Here is a 15,221-nt window from a genome sequence, read left to right on the forward strand (position 1 = left end):
TAGAAGTCAAAATGGTATGTCACGCTTTTCTAAAAGCCCTCAATAATTTAAGCTCTGACCCGGGATGAAAATATAACCCCAGTTACAGGAGCTGCCTTGACTCTGAGCAGCAGCTGAGCTGGGTAATCTTGACTTCAACAAGCAAGCCATGGAACAATTACTTTATTAACATTCCCTTTGTTTCTTTGCCAGTCAAGAGAACAATCGGATGATGAAACAGAGGAGTCGGTGAAGTTTAAGAGATTGCACAAGCTGGTAAATTCTACTCGCAGAGTCCGAAAGAAACTAATTAGGGTGGAAGAAATGAAAAAACCCAGCATGGAAGGTAAAAGCAAAGTATATATAGTTATTCACACATAACTGAATATGTAAATTTACTTTTTCTGTTGAGTGGAAAAATGTGAGGGAGAGGGGGAGGAGAGGAAGGGGGGAAACTCTGGGTAAGGGATAATGAGAAGTATTGTGCTTGTTACCACAGATCTGCATTTCTGTGAATTTGGGTGCTGTTTGTCCAAAAGGCTGAATTATCCAGCCCTTTTAAGACTCTAATGTGAAGGAAGTGGCCATCTCAGATGTGGTCACTGCTGGAGCTGAAGGTCTGCTAATATCCTCAGAAAGAGCCTGGAGTGACCCTTATCCGGCAGTTAGAACTTGGCTTTGTGTTTTCAGCCCCTGTGTTGCACATTGTAGAGGAAATGAAGATAGAAGAAATCCCATTCTGCTGTCCCAAACGTATCACAAAGACGGGAACAGAATCACTGTGCTTTGTTCCCTCCTTCTGAATCCTGGGAGACACCTCAGTACAAACATTGCACAGTTGAGGCTCTAGGGATTTGGGAGGGGAGCCGCTGGTTGGTGGAGGTGGAGCAGCTGCTCTACATGGCATCATCCCTTAGCAAAGCTACGGGATTTCTATCAGACATTCTTGTGTGGGGGATAATTGCTGCTTCATGTAGTTAACTCCTTTTCTGGGCTTTCTGCAGTCCTGGTGGGGAATGCATGGGGAAGAGTTTGCAACGTGGCTTCACAATGGGCCATACTGCTGCTAGTGGGAAAGTCTGCAGAAAGTGCAAAAGCGCTTATCCTTAACTCTTCAGGGAAGACATGCTTAACTCACAACTCTGGTCTGCACATTCTGGATAAACTTGCCTGGGTCCAAACAGCTATAGTGCAAAGCCATATTCCTGGTACTGTGGACTGTAGTTCTGTATGGGTGCGGTAGTCACCTATAAGTGTCTCAAGGACTTCTGGACCCATGGCTCTTTTTGCTGAAGTACGCAGAACCACTAAAGGATTCTTTCCCAGGGGACTGGAGGCAGACATACTATTTAAACCCACTTCCCCAAGAGTCCTGGAATTCATATGAAGTTTGATATTGTCATATTGTTTGCTTTCTCTTTATGTCACCACTTTTCTCTCCCCACACTTGTCTTACCTGTCCATTTTGATTGTAAAATGTTCTGGAGAGGGACACTTTGCTGCTTTGCACTTGTACAGCACAATGCATAATGGGCTGTTTTTCAAGGTTGGTCCTTTGGACTATTGTAATAAACATGATTGATAACACAGTAGATTTGCCTTATTCTAGAGCCCATTCCCCAAAGCGCTGAAAAGCTGTTCCTTCACTCAGGGTTGAATTGTGTGGTTTCCTCAAGCAGTTTTGCTTTCTTCCTCAAGTCTTTTGTGGCAGAATAAAATTTTAAAATGCAAGCACTTTTTGAACACTGTCCAAGGATCACTGCAGCATCCTACAGTATGGGAAAGTGATTCTCAGTCAGGGTGCCATGAGATCTTTTGAAGGGTCTGCAAACTGTGAGGAGATAAGTGCAGGCTCAGCTTTATACCTGCCTGGCTGCTGCCCTACCCACATTGCCAAGCCCCTCCGCAAGGAGGCAAATACTGTCATAAATATATTACTTTTGAAAATGGAGTATTGCTCAATTCACAAAGGTTATGTAGGGGTGCCTTGAGTCAAACCGGGGGTGCCTCAAGTCAAAACAGTTGAGAACCACAGGGGGATCACTAGGGAAAGTGTTAAGTGACTTGTCCAAGACCATGACCAAAAAAGATACTGTTGTGAGAGCTGGGAATAGAAATAAGATCTTTTGGCCCTAACCAATTAGACCAGTCCTCCTTTTAGGAAGCGGTAGTCTGATGGGAGCAACAAAGAGCTGCTGCTGCCATCAGCACCATGGCAGCCAATGCTGTCCCATGCATCTCAACTGTCCCAGGCACAGAGCTACTCTGCTTACGCCTTTGTCAGCAAGTACTTAAATTTGATTGAATAATGTTTGCTCGTGAGGTGAGACATTTGCTATTTTTTGTAAAGAGTATGAGCATGTTAAGCTATATGTCAGATCTCTTGATGGCTAACTTCTTAGATTTGGTCCGGTAACAACAAAATCCGATTTAAGAAATTAGTTAACATTTAATGACCTTTGTTGAAGCATAAGTTCACTTAGAATAAGAAATACAGTTCCCCAGATAAATTTTCCATGCCTAGGTCAGAGATCGTTTTCCCAATTTTTCCCAACACATTTCTGTTTTTCTAAAGAAAAGCACACTGCAATTCCAGATGCTGCTTCTTATGCTTCTAACGTGGACTCTTTCATCCTAGTCGGTTTAAATTTGGGTGGTCACTAGTGTGTGTTGATGACTGAATGTACGGGTATTTTATCTTAATTTTCTCTTCACAGTGAAATCATTGATGCCCACTAGTTCTCAGCTATCTTTTCACAGTAGTGTTTTTGAAGAATTCATATTTCTGTCATTGTCATTATGGCTCTGCACTATGGGGTGGCTTTGCTGAGGCATATGATGCACATTATATATTTTCTAAGTTGTTTAAAACATATGGCTAGCTCTGTAGACTGGTGTAATTTGCCAACATTTCCTCACTCCCGTGAGAACTTTTATTTTCTGTTACGTTAGAAAGGAAATTAATTTAACCACAGAACAGATCAGTGAAAGTGTCCTTAAGAATCTGGATTAGAACAGCAAACCCCAGAAAATGAAGTGTGCTGGTTTTGTCACCCTTCCTCACCTTATCTGCCTATATGTTGGTAGAATAGAGTACAGGGTTTTAACTAATATGGATACAGCAGGAGTTAGTGACCTCTGGCCCATGGAGCCATTGAATCTGGTCTGCGGACATGAGGCTTTGGTGGTATTTGATTGTGGGGGGCTTCAGCTGAAGATGCTGTCCCTGGGCCACTATGGGGAGATGTGCCAGTTGTAGGGAGGTCCTACCATCTGCTCACGCACCTACCTCTAATCCAAGCCCACATCAGGAAAAGATTACTTACCACTGGTGTACAGCAAGTGTCTTTTGCCAACAAAATGAACTAAAGATAACACAGAATTTTCAGATTAAACGTATGCTATTCCAGTCATTTTAGGATTTAGACCTTATTAGTTTATAGGATAGTTTACCGATGAAGCTACATAGTGATTAAAATCAGTGAGTCCCTATCTGAACACTATGGAGGCTAATCAAGTTGCACTAGGGATGGGTATAGCACAGTGTAAGCTACAGCATGCAAGAGATTGCGCACTCACTAAGAATCGATGGAACTGTTTTTTGAGGAGGATGGATCTCTCTCTCTCTCTTGCAAATGTATACCGGTATAGCGGAGAGGCCTGTACAGTGTGTGCATGCTCCTTTTTGTCATTTTCCTTTTCTCTGCATCTGACATCTGGCTTAAAAGATGCTTGGAAGGAAAACTTAGAAAAGTGTTTCCTCTGTTCCTTACGTAGGAAAAGGTCTTTAGGTTTGTGCTTGCCTTCATTTACTCCAAAAGCAGTCCCATGTCTTGTTCAAACCGTTATTGTAAAGTAATATTTCAGTTTCAAAACATCTCTTTTCTCTTACTGCCTACAATGTAGCTGATGGAGAGCAGCTGAAAAACACGCATTCCTATCATTAAAGGGACACAAATGAGATGCTACGCCCACATTGTGACCTACTTTTTTTCTTACATCTGCTTTTAAGTAAACACAATGTAAATAGAACTCAGTGTTTCCACCAGGAAGCCCAAGCATTTCCATTTGCTCCTGGACCTCAGCTGCATACCTTGCAGGAACTAACACTAGTATTTATGGTAGTGCTGGGTACTGGAAGTCTGAAATGTGTTGTGGAGTATTTTGCTTTTTTAGAATCCTGAATGCAGTTGTAGTCCTTAGTGTTCCCATTGCAGCGATGGGATCTGAGCTCTAGGGACCAACCAAATGGTGTGAGAGCACTTCTCCCCTATAGTGTGCTTTGCAAGGGTGAACAGGGGAACATTTCTTTTCTATTCTACTTTATTCTATTCTTCTCTATTCTATTCTACTCTATTAATCTTCAAAGTAAAGATGACTTTTGATGAGACTTCCTCCACACTCTATGCTTCAGGGCTGCTATTTTCTTTAAAAGAAAAGAAAAGAAAAGAAAAAGAAATTTATCAAAATCTGCCATCTTTAATTGAACAGACATCTCTAGGAATTCACTTGGGTAGGGGTGTTCAATCACTGGCTCTTGGACCAGATGCAGCTCACGGAGCTTCCCATGACCTGAAAGTTAGGTAGCAGCGGGGTATTAACAGCTAGTTGCTGTTGCCCTGCTGCCAAATTTCTGGACCTGTGGGGACCCACAGTTGGGGCTGCATGGGGCCCAATCCTGGTGTGCAAGGCTAGGCAGAGGTGGCACAGGGCCTGATTTTGGCACACGGAGCCTGATCTGGCCCACAGATTGGTCCTGACCCATGGGGCCAAAAGTTTGAGCACCCCTGCACTTAGGCTATTGCATATTTTGGCCCCTTGCTGATAATGTAATAGACGGAGAAGCAATAACAAGCCAGCATAGGGGCAACAAGTTCTGGCAAACAGGGAACATACTAGAGATTGAAGGGCTGATCCCAGCCCTGCCACTGATTTGCTGTGCACTTAGAGCAAAATATTGCATTTCTATTCATCTACCACATCTTTAAGATAGAGAAAATACCTCCTGTATCTTCATGAGAATGGTGAAAATGATGGATGAGAACTACTGTGTAAATGCGAAATATTTTATCATTATTATTATATCTTATTAATATATATAAATGTTTGTAGGCATTTAGAGAGAGAATATTTTGTGCTAGGCAATGAATATTGGTTTCAGCTTTTTAAGGGTTTTAGTAGTGACACTACTTGGAGGAAAAGCAACGTTTTAAATGCTGAAAAGGCCTAAATTGGGGCCTTTTGAAAATAGTCCATACCACTATTTCTTATTAAGTTATCCTAGAATTTTAACTTAGCAAGTAGGAGGAGGGTGAAATCATTAAAAACACACTCCATCGGCAAATGCAGTAGGGGCTCCTGTGCATCACAGCCGACAGGTAGAATTTATTATTATTATAATTATTTTCAATTTAAAGGCATGTCTGTTGTTGTTTTAATTAAAGGAAATGAATGTTCCTATGCCAAGCTGCAGGGGAAGAGACATTAATGTATGAGTAAATTAGAAGATAAGTGTGAAAGATGACATGCATTATGCTGCCTTTGTCCCCTCTAGGTGTGGAAGAGCACTCACTCGACAGCTCTCCTATACTGGATGACAGATCGGCACTTTATTCTGGAGTTCACAAGAAGCAATTCTATTATGATGGCTCCTGTGAGAAGCAGCCAGAGGATGATTCAGACTCACTCACTACTTCCCCTTCATCTAGCAGTCTAGATACCTGGGGTGCTAACCGGAAGTTGGTGAAGACCTTCAGCAAAAATGACGGTCGTGGCCTTATTAAGCCCCCCAAGAAACTTGGGACATTTTTCTCTTACCCAGAAGAAGAAAAGACCCAGAAAGTTTGCCGCTCCTTGACAGATGGGGAAATGAAGAAGAGCCTTGGCTCCCTGAGCCATGGGGTAAGTACTGAAAGTGTTTGCTTTTATGACAACAGGCACAAGCACCATCTCTTGGTGTCCTTGGAGGAGGTTCAAAGTGTCAGGAAGCAGATCCGACTGAAGAAGATGGATGCTAACTATTCCTGTTCCAGAGCTTTTCTTTGCCAGCGTCCTGCTAGGAAAGGAGCGTGTCCCACAACTTGCGACCTCCAGCTGCTCCGGCACAAAGCCAAAGGAGGAGGAGGTTGTGGCTTCCCAAACAGAAGGCTACGGGGTCGTACTTCTGTCAGCGAGTTTAATATCACCTATGTGGTGGAGAGAAGCCTATACAGCCACCTCAACCTATCACAGCTGGTGCGCCCTGTCACTGATAGGACCCTGAGCAAGGCTGACAAACAGGACCTGAGGAGATGCCTGCTGGAGGAAGATGAGGAAGCCAAGAGGAAGTGGGCTGCCACAGTGGACCGCTGCACTAAAAGGGTTCTCTTGAGAATCCACCAAAAGTCTGTGAGTCAAAGAGCTGTCATAACAGAGGCCTTCCAATTTCTTTGAGGTTGCAGTCAGCCACGTTGCTGCTTTTTACCCTAAGCTACGCCCTTTGGTTCAATGCTTTCACTTCTTACTTACCGGCAGAAGATTTTAAACATGAGAGAGATGTGGAGGTGGGGAGGGTATTCCAGTCCCCAGTGAAAAAGTCTCCTTGAGCTCCCATCTGCCAGGAGCATCTCAATGAGAAATAGCAAATGTGACAAGAAAAGGTTTTTCTTAAAGCTCAGAAATGGACATTTTGAGGGGGCAGAAAAGAGAAGCAATACAACAGTGTTCCCCCACTGTTCTGAAAATTAGTCCTGCATTCTTTTAAAGAAAATATTGTCATAGACTCATAGATGTTAGGGTTGGAAGGGACCTCAACAGATCATCGAGTCCGACTCCCTGCATAGGCAGGCTAGAGTGCTGGGGTCAGATGATTGTGGGCTATTGTAAACCCTTTAGAGGCATGGAAAACTCTTAGTACCCTGCTTCTCTCTCTCTGCTTCCTTCTGCTTTCTGTACTGCCCTCATTCCCGCTCTCCCCACCCTCCAGTTTTTCTTCTCAGCTGCTAACACAGCTCACTCAGCTCAGTAGCTTACCTCCTATATGCAAAGCACTGAGAGAGGCAGGGAGTCCACCCCTGCCTGCTGCTTCCCCCCCACCCAAACTTGTCTTCTCAGCCTGATAGTGCTCTGTGTCCTTTCTGCACCATGCCTGGTTGATGCTTCTACTTCCTGAGCATGACATGGAGGGAACATAGTGATATGGAAAAGAGAAGGGTTGGTCAGCCAAGTACAACAGGAAATAAGTAAAGTGAGTTAAGCTGTGCTCCAAATCCCCAAACCAGCCATTGCTCTTTTTGGCTGCAAAACTCCTAGAATATGTGAACTATGAGCAGTATAGACAAAAAGATGTTTGGTTGTGATGCCAAGGAAATAAGCTTCATGCATCCCCAGGACACCATGAAGACGCACCAAGTCACTGTTCTTGTGGTCACCAGAAGCCCCAGTGTTGGGGATCCCCATAAAGATGTCCTTACCACCTCATTTCTGAGGTTGATGTGTACAGATGGGTGGAACTCAGCAGAGTGACTGAACCCTCTTCACTCAGTGTAGACAGTCTTAAATTCCCTAAAAACTTTCTATCAGCACCATCCATAGTCTCAGTCTTAGCCAGTTTGTTGTCCTGGCAGTATAGATATATGTTCTTGTTCTGAAGAAAAGGAGTGGTGGTTGGTAATGTCTAGGCTCATACGTTCAAGCAACATATTCCCTCCAGTTATAGATTGTATAGAATATTTTGGTAGACTTCTCATGAAGTTAAATTTTTAAGGCATGAGTTATTTTGGTAGAAGAACTGCATAGTCATATCCTTGGTGTCTGACAAATTGTTAAGTCACCAGTAGGAGTTGATCCGGATTGATATTCCATACTTACATCTGGTTGATGCCCACTTTAGTGATGCAATACTTTATTTCTGCCAGGTACAAATAACAGTTTCTCCTGGCTATCCCACTAGTGCTTCTGTGTAGACTAACAGATATTTTTTTCAATGTTATTCTCTGTTTTCAAATTATTTTCTGTAATGACATTTCAACTGGTGATATTTGTCTGTGAATTGAATCTTTGAGGGGTGTCAGGGGACAAGCAAGATAGATCCACTGGTTCCTCTTACCTTCTAAAAAAGAACCAAAGCCATTCATTAGAAACACCCTTTGATGCAGAGTATATTCTGGTAAATACAGATACTACCTCTGTTGGATCAGTCGTTTAGTATTTTAGCAACTTGAGAGTAGTCTCCCCATGGTAATCTCTCTGGAAGCTCTATGAGAACTATCTGACTTGAACTTGTTCACACAAATACAGTTAGAGAAGGAAAAAAGCGTTCTTCTGAGTTTAAAGGGAGAGCTCACCAATTAACTACTTTGCGAGTTCTTTAAAAGAGGAAACTTGTGGAAGGAGGGAGTGACTGCTTACCTTAGGTTTAAAGAAACTATTTTTTAAGACTGCTAATAAACTTTTATTTCCCTTCACACACTTTCTCTCCTTCTTAATAACAACATAACACTTGCTGCAACCTCAGAGAAATTGCCATGCTTTTGTATTCAGTGGAAATGGTCGCTCTGTGTTGTCTTGCAGTTTGTTTTCATCATTTACATCTGTTTCAGTGATCTGGTCACACGTGGAAATTTTAAATCATGTCAGTTTTTCTTTCCTCCCAAAATGCTGGTATATTTTTTGAGTGCATGGCCATTCCATTGAATATTCCTCTCTTCATCCACAGACCTTTTCATTTGGTCCACTTTATCAAAAGTTATCAAAGAAACCAGAAAGTGAAAGTTGACTGTTCCAGATTTACAAGGATACGTGTCTTTTTTCATATTGGAACAATCAGAATGTTTAATGTGATGCAACTGCTCAAATGCTGTGTAACCAAAAGACTGTTTTTTCTCAGGGAAGATTCCTACAGCAGATTTTCTGGCTTGTTTAAAAACCATTGGCTCAGTGCATGTCTTGTCATTCTTGTCCTTTGTTCATGTGCTAGTGTTGGATTCACCGTCGCAGTGTAGGACTAGTTTGAATGGCCTCATTATGGAAGGTTCCCATACACGTGGTAAAATGTGCTGTTCTTAAACAGATCTTACTGGTGCTAGTAGGATTGGGGCATTGCTTTTTATAAATAGTGCTTGAAAGCCATTCTTATGACTTAGGTTCTGAGCTGATTTTTGTTACCAGTGGGACAATCATCTGTTTCTAAGCTTTTTTTTGGTGAAGTCCCCTTTGCTTTTGCAGCTGAGTGCTTCAGGAGCAAAAAAGGTTGTCTTAGTTTGTTTGGGCTTCTGCTCTGAGTCTCCCTGATGTGTCTTCTATTCTCCTTATTTCCTTTGCACCCTAGATCAGGGGTTCCCAAATTGTGGTACGTGTACTCTTGGGGTTACACAAAACATCTCTAGGGGGTACTTTTACAGGAGAAACTGTGTAATGGCAGATTTAATTTTCATTATAATAATAATTGGCATTTATGGGGTTAAAACAGCAATTTCCCAATCTGTGGTATGGATACCACCAGTGGTATGCATTAACAGATTTATTATAATTACTTTATATGACAAAAGTTTGCTGGTGATATTTAAGGTTGTATCATTTAAAATTGGTGGTGCACAATCTGTCAGAGTTTGGGAACTGCTGGATTAAAATATAAAACATATGCTGGTAGGGGTATGCAGGCAGCCAGTAAATCTGGAATGAGGTATGCAATAAGAAAAAGTTTGTGAACCTCTTCCTTAGATTTTTCTGTTGTTCCCTTTCTCCTAGTTCACCAGAAGGCAGTGTATGGCTTGAAGGAAAAAGCATTTGCTAGTGGTCCTGGGGCTGGGTCTTGACATTGAATGCCATGGGAGCACAGGAGCAAAGCCTTGGTCCTTTGAGTTTGTCTCAGTCTGCCACCCCTTTTTTTAAGGGGTTCTCCATATTTGTTGTTCTGCTGTGTCACTCTTCCACTGAAGAAGTCCAGGGTTCCCGATATCCTTCAGGTGGAAAAACTCTGGACTAAATAGTGATTTAAGATGCTTTCAGCAACTAGTTTTTTAAAGTTATACTTTACTCACTGCCATCAAGATGTAGCTAGCAATATCTGCAAAGAAGCTCTTCCACATTGTGGTACCTTTCTGCAGTGGGTGAGGGTCCTGAAAATAAACAAATCTCTCATTTATTGCATCTTTAGGTTTTTCAGTAGCACTGTTTCCAGGGCTGTAAGGATGGTATTCATTGCCTTTGGGTTCTAAAAGAGCCACGGGGTAGGCTACTGCCACCACCTTTCTTGCATGTAAAAGTTTGAACAGTGAAGAAAAAGATGTAAACAATCACTGAATATGTACAAGATAGAGCAAAAATTAAGAAGCAAAGCATGATTTTAGGAAAAAATAAGTTATTATTTCTGTGTGCTGATTAGAAATGAAGCTAAGGTTTTTTTTCTAATTAGACCCATTAACTTAGTTGCTTACTGGGTCAGGTAGTATGTGGGTCTTGTTTCTGGGCAGTACAGTCTCTGTGCCTCTCACTGGGTCATGTAGGTGATTGTAAGTGTTACTTTATTATAAGGGCTTTTAACTAGTCCTGAGTGTACACTGGGCAAATCTGTACCAGCTGCTGTGGACCTGATCTAATGCCCACTGAATTCACAAAAATGTACATCAGCCCTTAAAAATACACAGTGCACTGGCTCCTATCGTTGTTCTTCAGATATTCTTCCCACTTCTTTATATCCAACTATAAATAAATCATTTTAAACCTGTCTGCACATCCCCTATCAAAGCTCTCTATGAATGCTGTATAAATAAATAGTGATAGGTGCATGCTTGTTTTCAGGGATTGTCTCATAAGGCTTCTGTCAGCAAAGAACATCTAAAAGCACAAAATCATTAGAATAGGGCAAGGTAATTACTGTACTGTGCAGCTAGTCATTCAGGGGAAAAATAGCTTAACAGCTTGACCTCTGTGGATTGAAAGGCAGCAGTTGGATCCCCATTGACTTTTAAGGAGCTAGTCCTCTTCTAGCTGATGCAGGGCCCACCCACCAGACCTGAGCACTTTGATTCTTGCCATGGAAATGTGACTTTACTTAGTTGGGATGGTCAGTCCATTGCTTTGTCTTGTGGGGAGAGTAGTGGTGTCATAATGCTGCTGTTCTGAGACAGGATGATTATGATAAATGCACCAGTGATTTTGGCCAAGACTGGGGAGCAGCAAGTGAGTCATTCCTTTGAGTTGATTGTGCCATTGTAAATATAACCCACTTTCTCTCCCAGAAGTAACAAAGCTGCCTTGTACCACTAAGGAGGTGGTGAGAGATGTCTAAACTGAAGTCAGTGCTTTCTAAGAATAATGCCGGTGGGGTGCATACTCCTTCTTTGACTGCTGGGCAGGGTTTGTTGGTAGAGCCTACCAAGGGCTTAAGTCTGCAGTAGGTTAGTTTCTCCATTGATTCTGGTAGAAGTTTAATGGGTTTGAGCTACCTCCAGAAGGTGCTCACAACTTGTGTTAAGAGGATTGGATTCCCCTCAGATTCCCAGTACCTTTCTGGGCTGGTTTTGAGGGGCTGTTGGAATGCAAGGGTGAAGTTGCTAGCAAATTGGAGCACTAGCTGTAAAAAAGGAGCAGTTTTCTGAGGCCCAAAATTGTTTAATAGAGTCTAGACTAGACAACTCAGAGGAAGCAGGCCCAGGCCCAAAGGGCCTGTGCAAAGATAACTGATTCTTTACTCACAATCCACGGTAGTAATGTGTGTACTTTTGGTTTCTCATCCTTCCTTTTAAGTTTCCATTTTTGCACATGTTTGTGTTTTCAGTAGTGTTTTTCCAAGTGGGAGAAGATGCATGAGTGAGTTAATTGTTTATCCTGAGACTGTTTCTATACCAACCTGTCCTTTCCACAGAGAACCTGCAGCTTTGGAGGATTTGACTTGACAAATCGATCTCTGCATATTGGAAACAATACTGACCATATGGTGAGTATGAGGCAGGAAGGGGCAGGCCTGAAATAATAGAAAGCTCCTCTTGTAGAAGACAAAAAGCACAGTGGGTATTTATGTTGCTTTTAAATGTAGTTTAGGTCCACAATAGCAGTTTGACAATCCAAGAAGCACACAGCGCACAGTATTTTTGTATTTGCATTAACCAGAAGCTTTCTCAGTCCCATGAATAATATATCCACCCATATCCGTGTATGTATGCATTTGTTTATCTACTGCATCAGGGCTTCAAGCATAGGAGTAGGGGACAGATCTGTACTCTGCTCCTAGCCCTCCCATTCACTCATAGTGTCACTTCCAGCTAGTCACATCATAGGTGTGCTTCATCTCTACAACAGATACAGTCGCTTACATCTCATAATGGTGCAGAAAACTTGCATTTGTTAGTACTTGTGATGAGCTTTGATTTTAATTTAGATGAAAACTACTAGTGTTATTTATTATTTGTATCATCAAAGTGTCTAGGAGCTGCAGTCATGGATCAGGGTCCAGCCATAATAAACAGTAAAACCACTATAAGAATTTGTCCAGTCAAGCTGCTTGCTTTGATCCAAAACTTGTTCTTATGAGGTTTGTAGCCAAGAAGTAACAATTGTATAAAAATGGAATGATTCAGTGTCCTGTATGAAATTACTGATGTAATTTTTCTTCAGAAAAACCTTAGTCATCCTTGGTCTTTGTCTGTTATAAATTTTAATCAGGTCTAAATCATAAATCAACTTGTTACAGGCATGTTTGATGAATAAAAAGGATTAGATTCTTTAAGATTAGCGTACTATGTCTGCAATTATTTCTTCTTTACCCTTGATTTATAAACACACGATGTGTATCTTTCAGCTGGTTTTGTAGGTTTCATACAGATCATACTTTGCTCTGGGAAACTGTGAAATCTGGATGTTATGCTTCCTCTCCCACCAACAGTGAGAGAGACATAATACACCATAATAATGCATGCAGATCAAGTGGATTTGCTGAAACATTTTAATGGCATTAGTTTAATGTTTTTTCAGGACACAGAAGGCAAAGAAAAAAGATTTTTAAACTGGCCCAAAGAAGAAATAAATTCAGCAGTGAGGTTATCTTTATAAATGACCCTGTAAGGGGGAAAAGGTAGCGCTAACTGTCCATTAGATTTTGTAACATTTTAAAGAGAATTTTCACAAAAGGAAATAAAGGTCAAAGGAGTGTAGGCCTTATAGACTCAGTTTTGAAGAAAAAGGTAGTTTTGTCTAGACCGGCTTTGTGTGGTATTTTACCCATGTGTGGTGTTTTTGGTTCTAAGATAAATTCAATTATCCTCCGAAGGGTCAGTGTATCAAATTAGACATTACATTTTATCATTATGGAATTAAATGAATTTTAGTCCTGCTTCAAGTGCCAAATCTCAGGGCAGCCCTAGCAATGAAGTTGCTACTGATGCCTCTGTAATATAGTTTTGGGAGCCATGTAAAGAAATAATGTGCTTTATAGACTGATGGTACAAATTGTCTATGCAAGAATTATTTTGTCTACTGTTTCAGTGCAGCCACCTCACATGTTGGGTGGATGCAGCTGCTGCTTTAACAACTTACTTTAAAACTGCATAGCAGTTTAGAGAGGGAAGTTAAATGCACCACATCCAGCTGAAAATAAAATTCAGGCAGCCAGAACAGAATTAGCCAGATAATTAGTTGGCCCAGGCCATGATTACTGTGCCTGCTGTTGAAAAAAAGGGCTTTGGAGACAGGATTACAGTGGTATGTTTTATCTGAAGCATCTGACATCCAGCAATAGTTTTCCCTAACTGATTGAATGTTCAGTAGAAATTCAAAGGGAAGAATGTATCCAAATACTGTCTACTACCCCAGCATATCCTTCTCTGTTTATTATCAGGGTTAGGGTGGAGGAAATTTACCTGGTGAAGCTTACAGCAATGAACTGACCACTATACTGTCTTTCAGGGTCTCCCCTGGATACCTTTCCATGAAGGCTGGAGTGAGAAGTAGAAGACAGGAAAGAGTTTACTTTTTTAAATTATAGACATAACTTATTGTATTTTGCAGGGCAAAGAAGGAGATTTTGTTTACAAAGAAGTGATCAAATCACCCTCTGCCTCCCGCATATCCCTTGGCAAAAAAGTGAAGTCTGTAAAGGAAACCATGAAGAAAAGGATGTCTAAAAAATATAGCAGTTCTCTCTCAGAGCAGGTAGGCAAGGTTTGTAGCAAATTATACTAACTGTGATAAAAATTATAAGGAATATTGATCCTCACACTTCAAGGCATCCTCTGAAAGCCTGGTGGGGTCAGGAAGAAATTTCTCCCCAGGGTATAGCATGGTAAAACAATTCCTTTGTTCTTAAAGAATACCTGACTGTAAAATGTCTTATATAGAAATCTAACCATAAAGGCGTGATCTAAGGACCTTTTAAGTAACTATTCAGTAAAGGTATATGATTGATGGTTTTACTCATTCTATGTGTATTTGTACCTCTCTCTATATATCATTATTATTATATCTTTGGATTTCTACAGAACAAAAGAGCACAGGCTCCTGACACTAAATTAGAATTAAACTGCAGTTTACTTCCTAACCTGAACACCTGATAAAACTGAATTCTTCCCCTCCCTCTCTCCCCCTCCTTTGTCTTTTGTATTCCAGGTTCTCTCTCCTTCTTATAATCTGCTTTCTACATTTTCTTTTATAGCTTCTGATGAAGTGAGATTCAGCTCACAAAAGCTTGTAAATATATCTACTTTGGTTAGTCTGTAAGGTGCAAATATACCCTGCCTTCCTCCTTACAAAAATCAACATACACAGCACTTGCCCCCTCTATGGATCTAACTTCTGTCCCCCTGTCCCCCCGCTCCTTCGAGCATATCCTAAGCAAATTGATGCACTTTGTAGTCATGAATAGATATTTCCATAGAAAACCTTTCCCAGTCTCTTTTGGGCTGTGACCTCATTTTTGGGTTCATGATCAAACTCCTGGCTGGCAAGTAACTGTTTTACTTCCAGTCCAAGCCCATCTTTGGTAATTGAATGGCTGTGGGACCTGTAATCCAATTGTAAGTGCTACAGGCCCCAAATAGTTTGCGACCCTGAGGTTGAGAATCACTGTTGTAGAAGATCCTACTGTTGTTCTTCACCACAGTTTTCTATAGTTCATTAGTACATGCAGTTGTACAGCTGTGCTTTGAATTGACTCTGGCCAAAATAAATCTGTTGTTTTTTCAAGAAAGTCCTTTTTGGCAGACTTTGCATTCTTTGGTTTGGTGGATTGTCAAAATATCTAAAACAGCTAGAAAAAAAATCACTCTTTC

At 41.2% G+C, this 15,221-nt stretch overlaps 1 protein-coding gene across 3 annotated transcripts in view; it reads left to right on the top strand.

Moving 5' to 3' along the window:
* The window catches only part of SASH1 (SAM and SH3 domain containing 1), a 141,816-nt gene that overhangs the window by 95,182 nt on the left and 31,413 nt on the right, over window positions 1-15,221 (top strand). For 2 of the 3 annotated variants that reach the window (XM_006038352.2, XM_025194852.1), the window contains 4 exons: window positions 193-325; window positions 5,534-5,880; window positions 11,825-11,896; window positions 13,963-14,106. In XM_006038352.2, coding sequence (XP_006038414.2) covers window positions 193-325; window positions 5,534-5,880; window positions 11,825-11,896; window positions 13,963-14,106 — 696 coding nt within the window. The remainder of the gene's footprint in view (window positions 1-192; window positions 326-5,533; window positions 5,881-11,824; window positions 11,897-13,962; window positions 14,107-15,221) is intronic. The other variant, XM_025194851.1, reaches the window with a different exon arrangement.

Source organism: Alligator sinensis, unplaced genomic scaffold (genome assembly GCF_000455745.1).
Source record: "Alligator sinensis unplaced genomic scaffold, ASM45574v1 scaffold179_1, whole genome shotgun sequence".
Taxonomy (NCBI): domain Eukaryota; kingdom Metazoa; phylum Chordata; order Crocodylia; family Alligatoridae; genus Alligator; species Alligator sinensis.